We start from the raw sequence: 18,382 nt of genomic DNA, 5'->3' as shown, positions 1-18,382 counted from the left end.
CACCAGTAAGTTTTTTCCAAAGTGCCCTACCTTCAGACACAGTAGGTTTTAGGCTGCACTGTGGAACAGATCACCGAACTGGTCATTTTTAACCTGGATTCATCTCATAGACAGACTTTCAGCTCAGCCTCATTATCAGTTCTATCAGCGCACTTGAGGAAAATGTATGATGAGGGGAAAATGAAAAAGCAGAGATGAAAAGGGAGAGAAATGCCTTAAAAAAGCATTGCAAATACAAGATGATAAATACTGCCATCAACAGACTGCTGCTGTACAGAGAGCCTTTGGGAAAGAGAAGCTTGGTGACTGCTAAGGCAGGCTATGTATTATTGGTTGCACTAGGTATATGATGAAGGAAACGGAGACCTGCATGCTGGCTTGCAAATGGAGACCTGCATGTTGGCTTGGAAAAGGAATGGTGAATTAAACAGGAAGGTACTGTTTAAAGCTACTCCTGAATGTAACAGTCCTCATACAGAGCACCAAAGGTGGTGTGCCATGTCTGACATGTCCTAGTGAAGCTATGAGAGCAGCTGGTAACATGTTTGACAGTCACTCTGTAACTTTCCAAAGCAAAAGAGCTGCTTGAGAGGAAACCTACCATATCTTCAGTTCAGGAGAGGCTAATGTGTTCCTGGGTGAGTCTCCTGGAAGCCAGAGCAGCTGTGTGTAAGCTTGTTAAATTTACTGAGAATGAAACTTCTAATACTAACTTTGCACTTAGCCACAGAAGCTAAATCTGACATGTTTACAGCACGCTGTTGAAGCCTGTCCTGCTCAGAGAGTTCTGCTGATAGATACAACTGATTATTATTAGATGAGGCTGATCCACACCCTAAGATACTTTTGGAAGTTAAAACTGTGTGCTGTTTAATATGGCCATAGACTCAAAGGTATTACTAAAAGCTTTGTTTCCCAGCACCAGTGCAGTGCTGCAACCTGTTATATGACCTGACATCAGTTAAAAGTGTCTTAATAGCTGGAAGACTTTGTTGAGAATACCCAAATATTCTTGTAATCATCATGGCCTAAATGGAACTTCTCTGTGTTGTACTGTCTAGGGACTTACGTAGGTTGTGGTTAATCAGTGGAACTAGAAACAAATTCTAAAATGTACTTGCAGATTATGATCTTAATGATGCCTGAAAGCATTTTTTTAAATGAAATTTGAGGTTATTTTAATTGAAAGAATGTTTAAAATCTAATTTACTGTTCATTTACTTTCTGTGTTGCATTCAACTTTTAGGGAAAAACCATACCACTTAACTCCATTGCCCTTTGTAGTCTGCTAAACTTTTGGTTGTTCTGTCTGAATCAGGTTTTGGGTAGTATATACTAAAAGAAAATGTTAACACTGCCAAGGTAGTACTTCAAGAGGTGTCTGTATTATTGAATGCTTTTAGTATTTTTACCTTGAAACTAAGTTATGTGTTTAGTTAACTAGGTCACTCCACATTCCTAGCTGGCCTTGATGAGTCATCTCACTTGATACCTTAGTGAAGCCCGCTTCTAAAAAAGGTTGTTCTGGGAATACATACATTAAAGGTAATGAGATATCACAATACTGTGATAGTAAAAGCAGTATAAATGTAAAGAAAATAGAAGTGCATTTAAATTCTGAGGATTTTTTAAATCGTTTTAATGCAGTTTTCTAAATAAGTGCTGGGGTTTTCATGGCTTGTACTATTTTATTATTTGAGAGAGATATTGCACTGATGTTAGCTGGTATCATTGATGGTAGCATTGAAAAGGGGAAGTGGAAAGGCAAGAGTGGGCTAAGTGTTCTTCACAGAATACTTCACAATAGAAGGAATAAATATAACAGATATTCTTTTTTTCTTTTTTCTTTTCTCCTGGCACAAAAATAAAAAAATGGGGTTTTGAAATCTATCTAATTAAGGTTACAAGTTTCATTTCTCTTCTCTGCAGTCCTGAGGTGAACTGCCACAGGAGACAAGCCATCTTTTAAGAATATGAGTGGGAGGATAGAAGTGGTGAGGGGAGTTGGGAACTATTCAGATCTCATCAGCCATATAACTTGACAGCTTCATAAACAGAGGACTAAGAAAACTGGTGCACATCAGTTTTGCACATGTACTGATAAAAGACAAACAGTCAATTTTTTGTATCTTTGTTGGACTGCTAAATTATAAAGACCAAGATTTCAAAGGGTTTGAATCCATCGTCTAAATCATATCCTTCAGTTTGGGAATGTGGTTAATTATAAGTACACATCTGTTTGAAGTTCTGCCTGGTTTACAAACTTAAATATTTATTTGCACCTGCCAGGCAGTTAACTACCTGAAATATAATGTGAACATAAAAAGCACATACATGAAGTTGTAGTTGTGGATTATATCTACAGAATTCCTGGCAAGGATTTAGAAGCCATATTTGAAAAGACTGGAGACTGTAAATTCTTTGGGCAGAAGACTACGTTGCATGCACCATTTTTATAGCTTTAACGCAAGCCATTCCACTTTACAGAGGACCACTAATATTTGTCCGTCCATCCAACTATAGCAAAGAAGATCTGATTCAGCTAGAAACAACTTACTCAAGCTTTGGTAGTTTGGGCCAGTGAGTTGGAGGCATTTAATTCTAACTTTTTTTCCCCTGGTGTTTGCTTGGTTTTGATCAGAAACTTCAAAGGTAGTCTGGAAAGGAAAACTTATAATTAAGTTAATTTAAGCTTTATATTTGAAAGTTTACTAGGACTTGGGAGGGACTGATTCCAAATGATTTGTCAAGAGATCCGAATATACATGGTTTGTCTGAGTTACATATTATATCCTATAACACTACTATTCAGATTATTTAAATAGAAAGAGTAAAGAGTAGATATTTAGAAAGAATGTGTTAAGGAATAATGAGATTCAATCAAAAGTCTAAATAGTCTTAGGAAGAGCAAAATCTCCTAGTAGAAGTTAGTCTGATTCCAATCCCCAGTGGTAATCATGTAGCTTTGTATACAGTTTTACAATTTCATAAATGAAATTGAGTGTAAAACTAAACACAGTGAGATATTTTTATGTGACATAAAATAGAACTGCTAGAACCCCCATTGTCTGGGGAGGTTGCAGAAATCTGATATGATTCAAACTGGTAGGTTTGAAATAAAATGCCAGAAAATGTTCTATGTCGGAGGCAAATTAGAAAAAAATAAAAGGAAATACTTTTATACCTTTTGCCTATCAGCTTTATTAGGGTCCATATCTAGCAGGAGGACTGCACCGTACAGTGTATGAAACTGTACAGTTTCATATGTATGCTTTTTTTGGGTATTCCTAACTCCAATGATTTGTCTGTCTCCCTCTTTTTTTAATTGCTAGGTCTAACACATGGAAGAAAACTTTTTTTTAGTGTATGGTTGTAGCTGCTTTCTTAGAATTGTTCATTTTCTGAGTACTTGAGTGCTTGTTGCTCTTCAGAGGACAGTAAAGATATTCTTAACAAAAAGGAAAGAATTCTTAGAATGTCCAGTAAAATGTATCTGAAGGTGTTTATTGTTACTCTACCATTGCAAATTAGAAGCACTATAAAATACGTATTGGCCATTGCAGAGTTCGTCCATAAATGCTTTCTCGGTGGAAAACCTTGGAGAACACTGAGTTTATTTCTAATAGTTCAAAGCTTTTTGCTGCAAGAGTTTTTCAGTGGATGGTGAATGACTTTGGTGGATGACTTGGGAAAAAGTTGCTTATATACATCAACCAGGGACATGGGGAGGAAACTGGTGGAAACCTTCTCTTAAGTTGCCCAATTAAAGATTTCCTGTAGTTTTCCCACTGGGAAGATGCCCTGTTCTTCCACTGAGACCATATACTGGAGAAGGAGGTCTTTCCCACCTACTTCCTTCTAAAAAAATCCTTTCCAGCGATTTGTTGTGCTCCTCTTGCTGTTTTGCAGTGTGCCCCTAACGCATCAAACCTAACTCCAAAGTACTCCAAAAAAAAAAAAGAAAAAAAAAGGGAGGGGGGGAGGGGAAATTGAGATGAGAAAAGGGAATAGCAGCTCTTAGTAACTTGATAACTCTTAAGAAATAGTGACATAAAAATCAAATAGATTGAAAATTCTTGATTATCAGTTTCTGGAATTCAGTCCTCACATTATTACATATTGTTGGGTGAAGTTTTTCTCTTTCTAGCCTGTCAATTGTATTAGGTGTCCTTTTGCAAATGAATGGAAATAACTTCTTTAAACAGCTAAATTTGGGATAAATAACCAACTGTAATTATATTCCTTGTCTAGTAAAATATTACGCCTCCCTGTGATCCGCAGAACTATTAAACTTGCTTCCAACAGTTTGAGAACTGTTAGAACTGGAGTGGACTGAGTTTCTGAAATTCTTAGTGGCTGAGCAACGTTTCATGCCTCACTGATGGTCATTAACCAGCTCTGTTTTATTTGGTAACAGAAATGCTAAGCCTTTGAAGATCAGTGCACTCTCTTCAGCAATTAACTTTGTTCACCTTAGCTATGAACCTTAATATCAAAGTGCTTCTTTGCTGTTTTTGTAACCGAGTAAGTGCCTTTATACTTCACTTGTTCCAGTTTCTGCACTTTCACATGACTGACCTAATTAAAAAACAGACAGCTCAATAATTCTACCATAAGCTAGTTATAATGAAACTGTGGGAGTCCTTGAAGCCCTTTATCATTCAAATACACAGTGGTTTCATGAATAAAGTGGATGACTAAGTATTACTTATAGAAGTAAGGGAGATTATTAGCAGTGGAAGACACATTTGAACTTGCTGAAAGGATGGCTTTTGTCTCTAGAAAGACCTACTCTCAGTAATAATTACACTAGGTCTTCATTTTATTCCAGCATTCTCTTGTTGTTCGTGCTTTCAGTGACTGAATAGCTTGCTACTGCTTGTTAATCCCTACAGGAATGTGGCTTTGGATATGGGGAGGATGCACAGTGCATGACATGCAGGCCAAACAGATTCAAGGAAGACTGGGGCTTTCAGAAGTGCAAGCCTTGTCTGGATTGTGCATTAGTTAACCGGTTTCAGAAGTCCAACTGTTCTGCCACCAGCAATGCACTATGTGGAGACTGTTTACCAGGGTAAGTCCGTTTCTGAAGATGAGACCTGAATAAAATCAAAACTAGTTTGCATTAACATTTGTTTGTTCATGTTTTCAAGATGAATGTTTGTATCCTTCATGTATTTATGAAGGTCCTCGGTTCTAATCTTGGCCTTGCCAACAATTTACTGTAAGATCTGAGCACATAATTTCAGAATTGCAGTTTTAATTACCTTATCTATAAAAATGGTTTGATAATTACCTACTTGATCTATAAGAGTACTGTCTATACAGTGCATGAGCAAAATACTTGAAAACATTGAGTGTTGCTGGTGACATACTTCATTGTTATAAAGAAACGCTTGGAAACATGCACAGTTATCTTCTTGAAGACTGATCACATTATTTGCTTGCCTTTTTTACCCCTCCTTAGAAAAATGCCTAATCATTCTCATGTTAATATATATTTTTTTAGGTCAAAAGTAGTGGCTGTGGTTTATGCTGCTGGATTTCCTTCAGCATGTTGGTAAATTCATAGAGCATGATCCTGCCTCAGAATCATAAATGCATCTGAAAGAATAGCTGCCATGAATTTGTTAAAATGCATTTCTGATAGTTTTGAACTATGGATTGGTCTAATTCATAGGAGTAAGTAATGAGAACTGATTTGGAATTGTAACAGCCTTTGTATTTCAGGGTATGTGTTTCAGAGATGCTTTGAAGTTCTTACATTTGTTTCCTATATAAATCTCAGCAATTTGATTGTGTTTATTTTTAGATACTTTTTTTTTTTTTTAATACCAGCTGTCAAATGCCTGAGCACTGTTGACGCTCCTACGGTTATTCCTCTCAAGCCAGAAGTAAGGTCTTTTCATTTAGAAACACTTAGTAAAGCCTTGGTATTATGTTAGTTTAAATCATGGTGCAACCCCAGGTGTTAGATGTTATTCACAACCACTTTTGATACTACCTGAAACCACATGGTGGATAGATTTATGCTGTTATTTCATATTAATAGGTATGTGTTGTAGGGCTTATTTGGCTGTCAGTAGGGAGATTTTTCTTGTGGTGTAAACAATACAGGGTAAATTTTGGAAAGACAAGAAAGGAATGAAAAAAAAGCCAGAATAAAACATGCATTGGGGGGGGGGGGGGGATGTGAATGCTTTTCACTATTCTGGTCTAGAACGTATTCTAGATATGTGTATAGACTATGTGTTAAAATGAGAGCTATTTCCACAACCTGCTTTTACTGGCAGCAAAGTTGGAAACATGAGGAGGGAGGGAGTCATGGCTAGGAGTCATGATATCTGGTCTGGGTGTTTTGGGGAACAGAACTGTAGGACACACCTGTCCATCAGTTTAGATGCTGCCTAAGCATCACTGTAGTCAGTAAGCTCTTCAAACATAAACTCAAAAATAAAGTTCTTGCAGGGTCTTTACAATAAAATGTCTCCTTGGGTATGACATCCACTTTTATTTTTTTTGTTATGTTTTTGTATTAATTTCTTTAGAAATGAGTAGCTGGCTAGATTGCTTGCTTTACAGTTTCATTTTATGGTTTGCCTGTTACTGCTTGTAGCCTCCCATTGCTATTACTTACCTGAACCATCTGACCAATACTTCTGTTCACAGTAGCAATTTTTTAATACCTTGAAATGCTTCTATCTAAAATTTTTGAAGTCTGCATTTAAGTGAGAATATAGAAACAAAGTGGAGAATTGGATAATGTAGATTGGGACTCATGTGGTCACTTTGTTAATTTGCATTCATAGTCCATGCACATTGTGATTTTGGTTGGTGGTGAAGATCTTCCTAGATGAGCAGCAAGGGTCAGAGAGGGATTACTGGTTTATTGAAACATAGTTCTGAAAAAACATACTTACTGTTCTACAAAACAAACAGAATAATCTTATTTTCTGAAGATTTTGTCACACAGCATGTTAAACTTTATTGGGGAGGTGATGCTTTTCGGTGCACATACGTAAGTGAAGCAATTTATGAGTTTTTCTCTAACTCAGAGAAGGAAAAAAGTATCTTGGGGATTCTAGCTGGAAAGCACAGGTATCTGATCCATTATATACTGTTAGTGGTGATTATTACCTTGCAAAATCTTGTTTCTTTTAGGAGCATTATATAAATTAATCATTTCACTTTTCTTTTTTAAAATGTGTAAATAAGCCTGCATTATACTTATCTGTTGTGATGTATGCAGAAAATTTACACAATTTGTACTGATTTACATCACAAATTTTACTGATTTACACAATTTGTACTGATTTACATCACAAATTTTACTGATTTCAGTCTGAAGTCTCCAGAACTGTTTATTTCTTATGTGAATATAAGATTATAGTGACTATGCATTTGAACTAATAGATTTACAATTTTTTCCTCAATTGTCTTTAGATCTACTGCCATATTATTAATATCTACTGTAGTTTTGTTTACTTTTATTTTCTTCTATTTCCTGATCATTTGCTCTGGGACACAGATGGACAAAAGTTTGCACTAACAGAGGATCTTGTTAAAACACCTGATTAATTTTGTGAGGAAAAATAACTGGGTTAGATTAACTTTTTTTTTCATTCACTTATCTTCTAGATTTTATAGGAAGACTAAGCTCGGAGGCTTTCAAGATATGGAGTGTGTTCCTTGTGGTGATCCTCCTCCTCCCTATGAGCCTCACTGTAAGTGCTGTTTTCCTGCTGTTGGAATGGGACTTTTATGCTTTAGAATGTTTTCTGGTTTAACTCAAAAGCTTGGCAAAAAACGACAGCCATAGCTATGAAGAATTCTTTTAGAGACTTATTATTTTGTAAGTAAATAGGTTTGTTAACACATTTCAGCAGGTCCAACACTGTCATGGCAAAGTTCCATCATATAACCACTCACTTGAGGATAGACATTCCTGTCATACCATGTGTTTAGGGAGTCTCGACTCCACTTCTGATGTTGTCGTATTAATTTTAGTTTCTGGTTTGTTTTAATGCCAAAAGAGAGGCAGTCTTCCTAGACCCTGTGCCTATTATCAGGTAGGCCTCAGTGAGTATGAATTCTTTCCTGAAACCCAAAAAGGGTGATCTGTTGATACCTTTAGAAATAACTTTATTACCAAGGTTACAGCGAGAGAGAGCAATGTAGATAAATATCTTTATAGTGCTATATACATTTAGAAGGAAATGAGTAATCAGTGTCTCTGCTTTTGGCCAATGAGGGGATTAGAATCTCTTCATTCTGCAGCAGAAGGCTTTTATTACTTCTTCCAAGACTGTTGACCATCTACATCCCATCAAGGTTTTAATCAATAAAAGGAGTGAATTATTCTTGTTTCATATATTGCTCTCTAGTTCAGAATATAAAAAAAAAAAAAATTGATACAATATACTCTTGTGGAAAACCTTGGGTTTACTTGTTTGTTTCTGTAACTGTGAATTTATGTTTTGGGAGGGTTTTTTTCCCCTGTTCCAAACAGAAACAATTCTTTTATAGAACGAATGAATTGTCAAGTTCCTGAAATACTTCATGCTACTTTATTAAAGATACAGTTTCTTATACACAAGCTTTCTTTTCTGAACTGTGCTGGAGTAAAATATAACCAAGTATACGCTATTGTGATTTAGAATCATACTTCTAAATCAGTCTATATATTGTATTAAGAATTCTTCAGCATTTCATATATTGCTTAGATAGTAATTTTTCAAACTTCCTTTTTTTTCTTCCATTTTACTTTTAGTGCTTTTTGGTGAATAAACTTATAAACCCAGAATTTCAGACGGTGTCTTTAATAGTCAAAAGTTTTTATAAATGTGGCTTCCTGTCTGTTTCTCTTATGGTTGGAGAGAATTTCATTATATATCTCTGCATCTGAATAATTTAATTTTCATTAAAGATTGCAACATAGATTACTATAAAAAGAATAACTTAAAATGCTTGCAGCAGTAACATCTGCCCATGTATAGCATAAACACAGAAAGTCAATTGAAACTTTTTCAACTATTTTTGTACTGAGAAAACATACTTTCTCTAAACATTTTAAAGATATTATATTCTGCATAGCAGATACTGTGGCGTTTGATGCCAAGAATGAACTGCTGATTTCGACATACTTGGGCAAATCACTTCAAAATCAGTCAGTTGCAGAAGGTATTTCTAGACAGAGTTTGAACCCAGACAAACAATATAATGCATACAATTTTTTTTTTTAGTCTCTCCAATTGATCAAATTAAGTATTATCCCCTTTCTTTGTTTTTACTCTCTTTTTATTTACAATAAAGATAGTGAAATGTGAAGTGTAAGAGTGTTATTCTGATCTCATAAATCCATTTTACGCAGTTTTTCCTTTTGTTTGTTTCCTTCTAAGAAAACATGCTATTCAAACATGAATTCCTCTTTCTTTGTTTTCTTTGTTTCTATCTTTTCAAAAATCACCAATTTGGGGGTTTTGGGGTTGTTGGTTTTTGTTTTTGTTTTTTGTTTGTTTTGTTTTGTTTCTTTGTTTTTTTTAAAGATGGTGAAAAGATTATTTATAAATCTTTTGCAAAATCTCAGAATTACTTAGTTCATAGTAATTTGGCATTTGTAATTGAGTCTAAGCTTGAATCCTAAGGAAGCTACCACTAATTTTAAGTGGGCAACAAACAACCCCCTGGAGAAGACCATTTTGTGTGTCACCAACCGTTACAATCTTAAATAACAGAAATGCTCCCATGAGGTACAATTACTATATGTCACTGTAGTTTTTAGAAGTCTTTTGTTTGGAATTTGTATATTGGTTCTGTTTGAGGTTTAAAATCAAAACGGTGGAAATAGGCAGTTTTAAGAGAAGTCAAAACATGATTCTATAAGGAATTATAAATGACGTGTGAAAGCAACCTTTTTGCGCCTCATGCTGAAAATGTTTGCTGTTTATTTCAGTGATCAGTTTATTTTGATAGTTAAGATGTTTAAGACTTGAAGATAAATGGAGACAGATCATTAGGTGCATGGGGCAAGTTCTCAATGATCAGATGACTGTTCTAATTCTCTGCCTTTCTTATCCTTCTTTCTTTTCACTGTGAAACAGAAAGTCAAATATTAGTGCAGCTCTTACATTACAGATGAAAAGGAAAAGTTTAAATGTCCTGTTTCAATGAATTAATTGTCCTGTGAGGTGTGTGGCAATCTTTTGTTTGCTTAAGAGCACAAAGGCTCACAGCCCCCTACCTGCACTAAAGGTTCATGTAAAAGCTGAGACATGGATCAAGTTCTTTCAGCACTAGTAGCAGTTGATTATTACCCAGTTAGCTATAAATCTAAATACTTGCTTTTATCTTCTTCTTTTCTGTAGACATTTTAAAACAGATCTGGTTTAAATATTTACTCGTGAAAAAATGAGTTTGTGAATTGCTAGAGGCAAAGTTGAAAGGATTCTATAATGAACAAGTAAGAAGAGCATTAGAGGCAAGGAGAATTGCTATCAGCTTTGTGTAAACTTTAAAGGGGACACAATGATTTATGTGTGTTTTTAGGATGTCAGAAAATTAAATACACAATGGTATAGTTATATTTTAATTTGCTTAGTTCAAGTAAATAAACTGTAAATACCAATCCTATATATAGCATCAGCATCTAAATATTAGATCAGAAACGAAAACATGGTTTTAAAGTTACTATTTATGTTCACTTTGTAAACTGAAGATAGTTTTTCTCACCTGAAGGTTTTTTTTTCTTTTTTTTTCCCCTAAATTGAATTATAGAAAAGGAGTCCTTTGAATTGGGAACTCGAGTGAAAACTGCATCAATCAAAGATGTGATTTCTGAATAGACTGTCCCAAACTGGTATCTGTTCAGCAAAGGAACAGTGACATAGATACAGTTCAGTGATTCTGTTTTCTCAGCACAAATTTAGGCTTGTAAAGTTCACCCACTTGTCTGCTCAGGCCAGTGTTGTGCTGCCCTAATGGTTATGTTTAAATTGTTAATGAAATTCCTCAGTAAAATAGATTATGAATCTATACATGATGTAGGAAGAATTAAAAAGACTCTCCTTCTAAGGTTATTTTTAAATCTAATGAGTTTGTTAACCCCAAAAGACTTGTGGTGGCACAAGTGAAGAATAGAGGTGGGAAAGGCTAGGGTAAGAAGCAGATCTTCCAAAGATATCATTGCTTTCTTTGAGCAAGGATTATGCTTTCAGCTAGTCTGTCTTAGCAAAAAACAGACATTAGAAACCATACTCTTTATCTTCTCTTGATCATAAGAAGATGGCAGTTTAAAATTAAAGCAATAGAATTATTGCTTGGCTATGTCATCTATTCCCTCAAGTTTTTCCTGTTGTATTTTTCAAGTCAAAATACAAGAACAGTATCAGAACCACCAGAATCCTTTAGCCTCTGAACAGGTTTTACTAAGCAGAAGAACCTGTGACATTGAACTTTTTCAAGCTGCATTAAAAAAATTGTTCCTATCAATCTGGTGTTCCTGGTCAAGTCTGGACCAATCTACAGTCCTTGGTGTTCCCCTCTTATGTGCAAATTCAGTCTAGAATTTGGCTGTACAAACAGTTAAATTGTAGGAGTTAAGGGAGAGAGGAAATGAATGCCCATGTGCCAGGAGAATTTTACAGCCAAATCACCACCAAAAGAACAACTTTGCCTTTTCTTTTCCTTTCTTTCTTTTTTTTTTAACTTTTTTCTTTTTTTTTTCTTTTACTTTTTTGTCACTTTTTTTTTCACTATCTGCACTCTAATATAATAGTATTTTCACAGTACGTCCAGCCCAACTCATTCTTCCTTCTCCAGCTTGTCTTCATGACATAAAGAAAGAAGCATGGGAAGCTGAGTGGAGACAGGATAGGGGCAGGATACCATTCTGCGTGGAGCTTGGGAAACAAGCCTCTACATGTTCCAGGAAATAAACAGATTCTTTGCTTCACTGAAGCAGAAATGTTTGCGGAGTAAGTCACGGCAGTGGAAATATCTATGGTTTCATTGTAACATCATATGCCTTTGAAATAAACTTGCACATGAGTCTAAAATTGCTACTTTTTTGCCATGAACCATGTTTTGAGATTCTGATTTCAGTGGTAGTGGTTTCAAATATCTGAAACTAGAAAATAAAGAATTTTTACAGAGATGAGAAGTAAGAGTAAAGACTGCAGCTTGTTGAGAGAAAATACATATAACAGATCATAGTGGAAACATTGCATTTTCATGAGAGGCATCCATATCTTACCTGCTTTAAGGAATTTCTTTCTACAGCACTTTGACTGCCTCTAATGAGATTGTTGCAAAGCTCCCCAGACAGTTTTCTTCTGTAGGTTACTTATTATTATTAGTTTGCTTCTGTATGTTTACAGAATTGTTTTTCTGAGAATCAAATGTAATTGCTCTAAACTGCAGCTGAGTCTCAGTCTTTAAATCTACGAAGTATGTCACTTCCCTAATGAAAGGTGCTATTTAAGGGATGAAATCTGGTGTTATTTCATTCTTCCTGGTGTTTAAAGTAGGTAGTAGAGGAACAGTGAGATCTGGTATAAATGTACCTATTTACATTTACAAGATTAGGATGTGTGATTTTGTAAATTTTCATGTGAGTGCAATGGGTATTTGGGGTATGCAAGGACTGTACTTCAGAACAAAGATAAAAAGCTGGAAATTACAGTCTGCAGAAAAATACTGTAGGGTGTATTGACAAAATACATGATTGAAAGTAAAGGGAGACTGGGGGCTTGTTGGCTACATATGTATTCTGTAAAATACTTTTGCTAGTAGTAAAAGAAAAAACCTCCAACTGTCTCAGCTTTGCTGGAGTTTTATACATTATTTCATTAAACATAAATACAGCCTTTTAACTTGAGAGTAATTTTTGGATGGCATTCAATTCCACATTAGTTCCTCTGTTTATATAGTGGAATTTTTATTTACTCGTACCACTTTCTTCCTTCTGTTTACAGAATTTTGTGATTTGAAAGCTGTCTGACTCCAGTTAATGTTTTTTTTCCAGCTATTGAGTGTTTCTCTAATTTTTATTTGGTTGCTTCATACAGTAAACTTTGTATTACTAATGCAAACCAGTGTCTGAAAGTAGGCTGCATATGTAGCAACTGGCCACTGAATGTATATAGCATGTGAAAACATTTTTAATTATTTGGTTCTCTTCCAACATGTATGTCCATCTTATTTCAGTATTTTGCCTGATTTGGGTTGCATCATAACATCTCTCATAATCCTCTTGGCCATGCTGGACACTGATAGAAAGCATCGGGAATACTGTACAAACCTTTCATTTCACAGTCATGAGGAGTGCCAACTAATATAAGTACAGCTAATAGCATCAATAGCTTATAAATATCAGTACTGCTTTATTATAGAGACATTAGTTTTCCATTATCTTATAACTGAAATGTAGTAAGTCAGTCTGATGTTTTCCATATGTGACCTGATGGTGGAGTAACTTATCTTCAGGAAGTCTGAAACAAAATTGACTAGGTGTTTCAGAGAGCTGAGAATTGCTATTCATGCCTTGTAAAGTTTATTACAATGTTACTTCTTTCACTCATTGTAGATCAAAGAGTTAACCTAGAAAACCTAAATGTTTTCAATCCCTTGTTCTTGGTAATTTTGATGCTTCTGACCCACTGGGGAAAGTGGGTCAGAAAGTGGGAATGTGTAATTTAGAGTCAAACAGTTCTGTTTCTTCCTATTCTGGATTTGCATCACATGCTGGGCTCCCCTCCTAAAACAAAAAGTTGCAAAGGTGGCGGATTTTATTTCTTTTAATAACAGAGATGTTGCCACTAAAATTAGTTATGATAGTTCTGAAACATTACTTAATGGAGAAGAAATTTAAATTCATTACATAGTTCAATTATGTTCCATAAATTTCTCCTTGCCTAGCTCAGAGAGGTTTTTTTTACATATGCATTCCCAGCTTACTTTCACTAGCTCCTGTTGTTTGTACCTCATTTCTGTGCCTGTACCTGTAGAAGTACTTCATTATGTAGCTTATTATTGATAAATATATATTACTACTCCTCTTTGTCCTATTAAAATAAAAGGCACAGAGTGCACTAAAACATGGGGGGGGGGGGGGGGGGGGGGGGCATGACACAGAGAGATTTTCAAGAGAAGAAAATTAGAAAATTTAGCTTAAAATTGTTGAAATGGTATTGCAAGGAGGTACTAATTACAAACCCATCATAATTTCTGTGTAGGCAAAAAGATATGTTACTAAGGATATGGTAAGACAAAGGAACCAAGATTTGGAAGCCAAAGCACTTGGGGCTTCCAGTCATTCTAAACTGACAGATTTTTGTCAACTTTCTTGCACTATCCTTAAATATTTTTTTCCATGCAGTTTTGTTTTTTGCAGAAGAAGCTGTTTTATCAGAAAGATTTCTAATCATGTGCAATATAGCTTAGCGCTGCAAAACTGTAGGTGTGAGAGTAGTTCTAATGAATTGATTCATTTACTATTAACTTCTGTAGAACAGAAGTACTCAGTATAGCATGTCTGCTGTATTATGAAAGATTTCTCATTTGAGTCCATAGTAAAAAGATAGCAACCTGAACAACTTCAGCAATTCTAATGACTGATATTTCCTGATCTTCGTTGAAGCTTTTATAGTGACAGTGAATAGGGTCACTTATTTTGTGCCTGCTACCTCAAATCTAACAAGTTTCTTTACACACTGAAATTTTATTTCACGAAGTGAGTTTCTAGTAATTCAGTTCAAGCTACAAGCTAAAAGAACATGGGTAGTAATGAAGGCTTTAAAAGTATGCTTAGTATAGGTAGTGTTAGCCTTGTCAAGTATTTAGAAGTACTTAGGCCTTAAATATCCAAATAGGCCCAGAATCCTGGCTCGAGTACTGCATCACCAATTGCCCTGCTTGACAACTACCTAACTGTAAACACTTAAAAGCCCAAGGGACCTACAACCATTCACAGACTGTGGTTTCGGGGGTATTCCGCTGATTGTGGGGCCAGGTGGCTTGGATGCATTGCAGTTTTAGATTAGGCCAAAATGATTGTGGTTCATCTGCTTTCCCCGGACTGCCCTGGAAGTAAATGCATATGCATGGACTGGGCAGGATGCCCTCAATAGATTCCTAATTGGGGTTTACAGTCCTCATTATCACAGTCAATACAAGAGGTAATGGAACTGGAATTTAAGGAGTCACCTATGAAGTTCTTTGTACACTGAAGTGTACAAACTTTTCTTGATAATCTTCTTTTTCCTTGTCAAGTTGACTAACAGCTAACAGTGTGTTGGCTTCTTGTCTTTACTCTTTGATTCTTACATCACAAGTATGTTCCCATCACAGGTAGGTATACATGCAGCCTACATGGTGCAAAGCTTAGCACTGCAGGGTCTATATCTAGTTGTAATCCTAGTTTCATGCCTTATCAGGTTAAGAAGTTTGAATATGGCTTAATTGTTCTAGGTATCTTAAGATAATTACATTGTTCATAATTCTCTCATTCTGACTGCAACCATGGTGATTTTTAAAAAATAAATTCCGATTTTAATACTTGGAGCTTTTGAAAAAGAGAGAAAAAGCATATCTGCTGTCTATGTTGTTTCAATATGCTGAAGATAATATAATAGACTATTCTCTAACTGAGTAGAATTTTTTTTTTCAAATAATTAAGAGTTTAAGGTTCCTTCCAACCTAAACCATTCTATGAATTTGAGTTGTACTTTTGAAGTAAAGCTTAAGCAATTAGCAAATTTCCATTTAAATTATTACATGACTAATCAACCAAACTTTCCTCCTTACTTCCTGCTTTGTGTTTGTGTGAACTACAGGTGACTGGGTCAGACTTTCTATTTCAATTATTTTGCTCCTTAATCTCAAATAATGGGCAGACCTCTGTTTCGCTTCTCACAACCTTTGTATTATTAGATGCGCTGAGGCTGACCAGCAAATCCTAGAGGAGATCTGCTGATAGCATCCAGTTGAAATTTAAAAAGATTAATATGACTCTGTAAAGGCTCTGCAAAATTTAGCAAAAATTAGTGCATACCATAACTGGAAGAAAAACATGAATAGACTGTGTTTTATTTTATCAGGTTTGGGGTGGGTTTTTTTCTTTCTACCATCTCCCCATCCTCCTCCAATAAAAAGTATGATCAACAGGAAGGAAAGTAACCACAGTTTTCCAGAAACTGGCTTATAAGTAACAGGATGAAACTTGGTAGTTGTAAATTCAAATGTAGCATAAGGAATACATTTTAAATAAGATTTCTTGAACTGAAAAAGTTTGATGCGCTGCTCCATGCACTACAATGAGTAATCCTCTACATCAGGGAATGAACTTGCACAAAAGAATCATTAAGAAAAACTTTTCTGTATTAACTGGTGTGGATATTTTACCTTTTCATTCAGAAGAAGTATTGTCTTTTTTTAGTTTCCTTGATTGTAATTGTGTTTGTACTTCTTAAATGAAAAGATTTTCTGAGTAGCTGTAAAAACACAAAATGTCCCTGAGATACTAATAAATATTTCTGTGGCATATGCAAGATCCAATGGTTCATTAACGGTTCATTAACACAGACTTTGTAGTAACAGTGCAAAGCCAAACAAAATTCGGATTTGATACATATTTGTTGGTAGTATTTCTTTCTGGAAGCTCTTCAGAAGAATGTGTTTTGAATCCCCTCTTTCTGTGTGCCATTTTCCAAGGAACTTGTTAAATTGTTAAATCTTTCCCTTTATTACATATGGTAATTACAGTATGCGATTTTTCTTTTGGCAAAATGTGGTTTCTTAGGTTGATTTCACACATGTTGTCATAATTAAGGCTGTGTGAGATGGATTGTGAAACTTTCTTCTGGATCAAAATATAAATAGAAAGTTCCATAGTGAAGAGTATTTTGCATGTGAAATCTGTATGACTGAGGTGATGCTTAATGGAAGAGGGAAGCAAAAATTGATACACTGATAGCAAAAACCATCCATATTGTAACCTCACTTTGTCCTGGCAAAAGTAAAGGTTAGGGTTTTTATGTGGGCCTGAAAATAATACTCTTTCCTTTACTTACATTTTATGCAAAATGCTGGTGGTGCTACTAAGTGATAAATAAGGAGGTAGAATACTCATTTTAACTTAACATACCAATTAAGGCATTTGTACTTTTTAAGGATTCATAGTTTATGGTCTCTCTGATGTATTCTGAATCATGAAGATTACTACTTCTGTTGCTAGCTGAGGAATGAAGGTGCCAACACAGCAAAAATACCAAATCAGAATAACCCTTTCTAGTTCTTTCCTGCTGTTACTTTGTGCAAGCTTGCGACGTAACACAGATGGGATGTTGCCATAAGGTTTCTTCTTCCAGAACTGGTGGGCCTGTGTCCCACCTTTCTGTTGATTGACCCTCACAGACACTCCTGAGGTTGTAAGAGGCTATCAATAGGAAGCGTTTTCTTGCTGAAAGTCAAATATTTCCTGTCATTCCACATCCCTATCACTTAAGTTATAGATTTATCTGCATTGAGCTGAATTGGGTTTGTTGACAGAATACATATCAGAGGGTTCGGTGGTTATAATTGAGCATGTGGCTTATTTCTTTAATGCCTGCATCATACTAGTCTCTGGATTTGTGGAAGAATTTTCCTTCATGACAGTTTATCATTCTTTGGGGGAAGCTCCTTTTTCCTTCATGGCCACTGAAGGTCAGGTTTCTGAGACTTCAATTGTTTTTAACTAAGTATTGCATATTTGAAGCTTGCTAAATGTTGCCAGTGGCCCATAGATATGACAGTTGTCGTCTGTGGCTGCTAAAAATAATTTCAGAATTGTAAATGCAGGTGTTATTGCAAACCTCTTAAGATACATGATAAGATTAGAACTGTTTTCTCTTCAGTTTGGTTTCCTAAGTGAGCACAGTATATGCAATGCTGATGTCACTTATTATCGCTTTTAAAAAGATCCTTTTGATCCTGATGACTAATTTCAATCCATGCTGACAGGGTAACAGAGACCTCAGACAAGGAGTCTTCTGATATTGCAAAAACAAGTGATCTAGTAGTGAACAAGGAACTATATTAGTGTACTTCCTGAAAAGGTTGTAGCATAAGCATCTGCACACTTGTCAACAGCAGAAAATCTACAGAAAAGAAAATCATATAAAACAAATGGTAATATCTGGACCTCTTGAATGTCCTTGTTTATGTTTTCTTGGGGGGGGGGGGGGGGGGGGAAGGAAAACTAGAAGTTTGCAACTTCAAATAAAAATCATCTAATACAACATCTAGAAAATTAGTATTAGCTACCAAGTCCCTACTTAGACATCTGTTAGCAATAGAAATATTAAATTACTTTTCAGAGTGAGCAGATGTAATTTAAATGGCTTCC

At 35.4% G+C, this 18,382-nt stretch overlaps 1 protein-coding gene across 4 annotated transcripts in view; it reads left to right on the top strand.

Annotated features, from left to right (window-relative positions):
* TNFRSF19 (TNF receptor superfamily member 19) overlaps positions 1 to 18,382 on the top strand; it is a 63,271-nt gene that overhangs the window by 20,139 nt on the left and 24,750 nt on the right. For 3 of the 4 annotated variants that reach the window (XM_057399623.1, XM_057399626.1, XM_057399625.1), the window contains 2 exons: positions 4,896 to 5,074; positions 7,639 to 7,724. In XM_057399623.1, coding sequence (XP_057255606.1) covers positions 4,896 to 5,074; positions 7,639 to 7,724 — 265 coding nt within the window. Of the gene's footprint in view, positions 1 to 4,417; positions 4,525 to 4,895; positions 5,075 to 7,638; positions 7,725 to 18,382 lie in introns of all 4 variants that reach the window. The other variant, XM_057399627.1, reaches the window with a different exon arrangement.

This window comes from Pezoporus wallicus, unplaced genomic scaffold (genome assembly GCF_028554395.1).
Source record: "Pezoporus wallicus isolate ANWC-B61680 ecotype Strahan unplaced genomic scaffold, APGP_CSIRO_Pwel_v1 scaffold_6446, whole genome shotgun sequence".
Taxonomy (NCBI): Eukaryota; Metazoa; Chordata; class Aves; order Psittaciformes; family Psittacidae; genus Pezoporus; species Pezoporus wallicus.
Note: the sequence above shows the minus strand (reverse complement) of the source record. Positions and strands in the feature narration are given on the sequence as shown.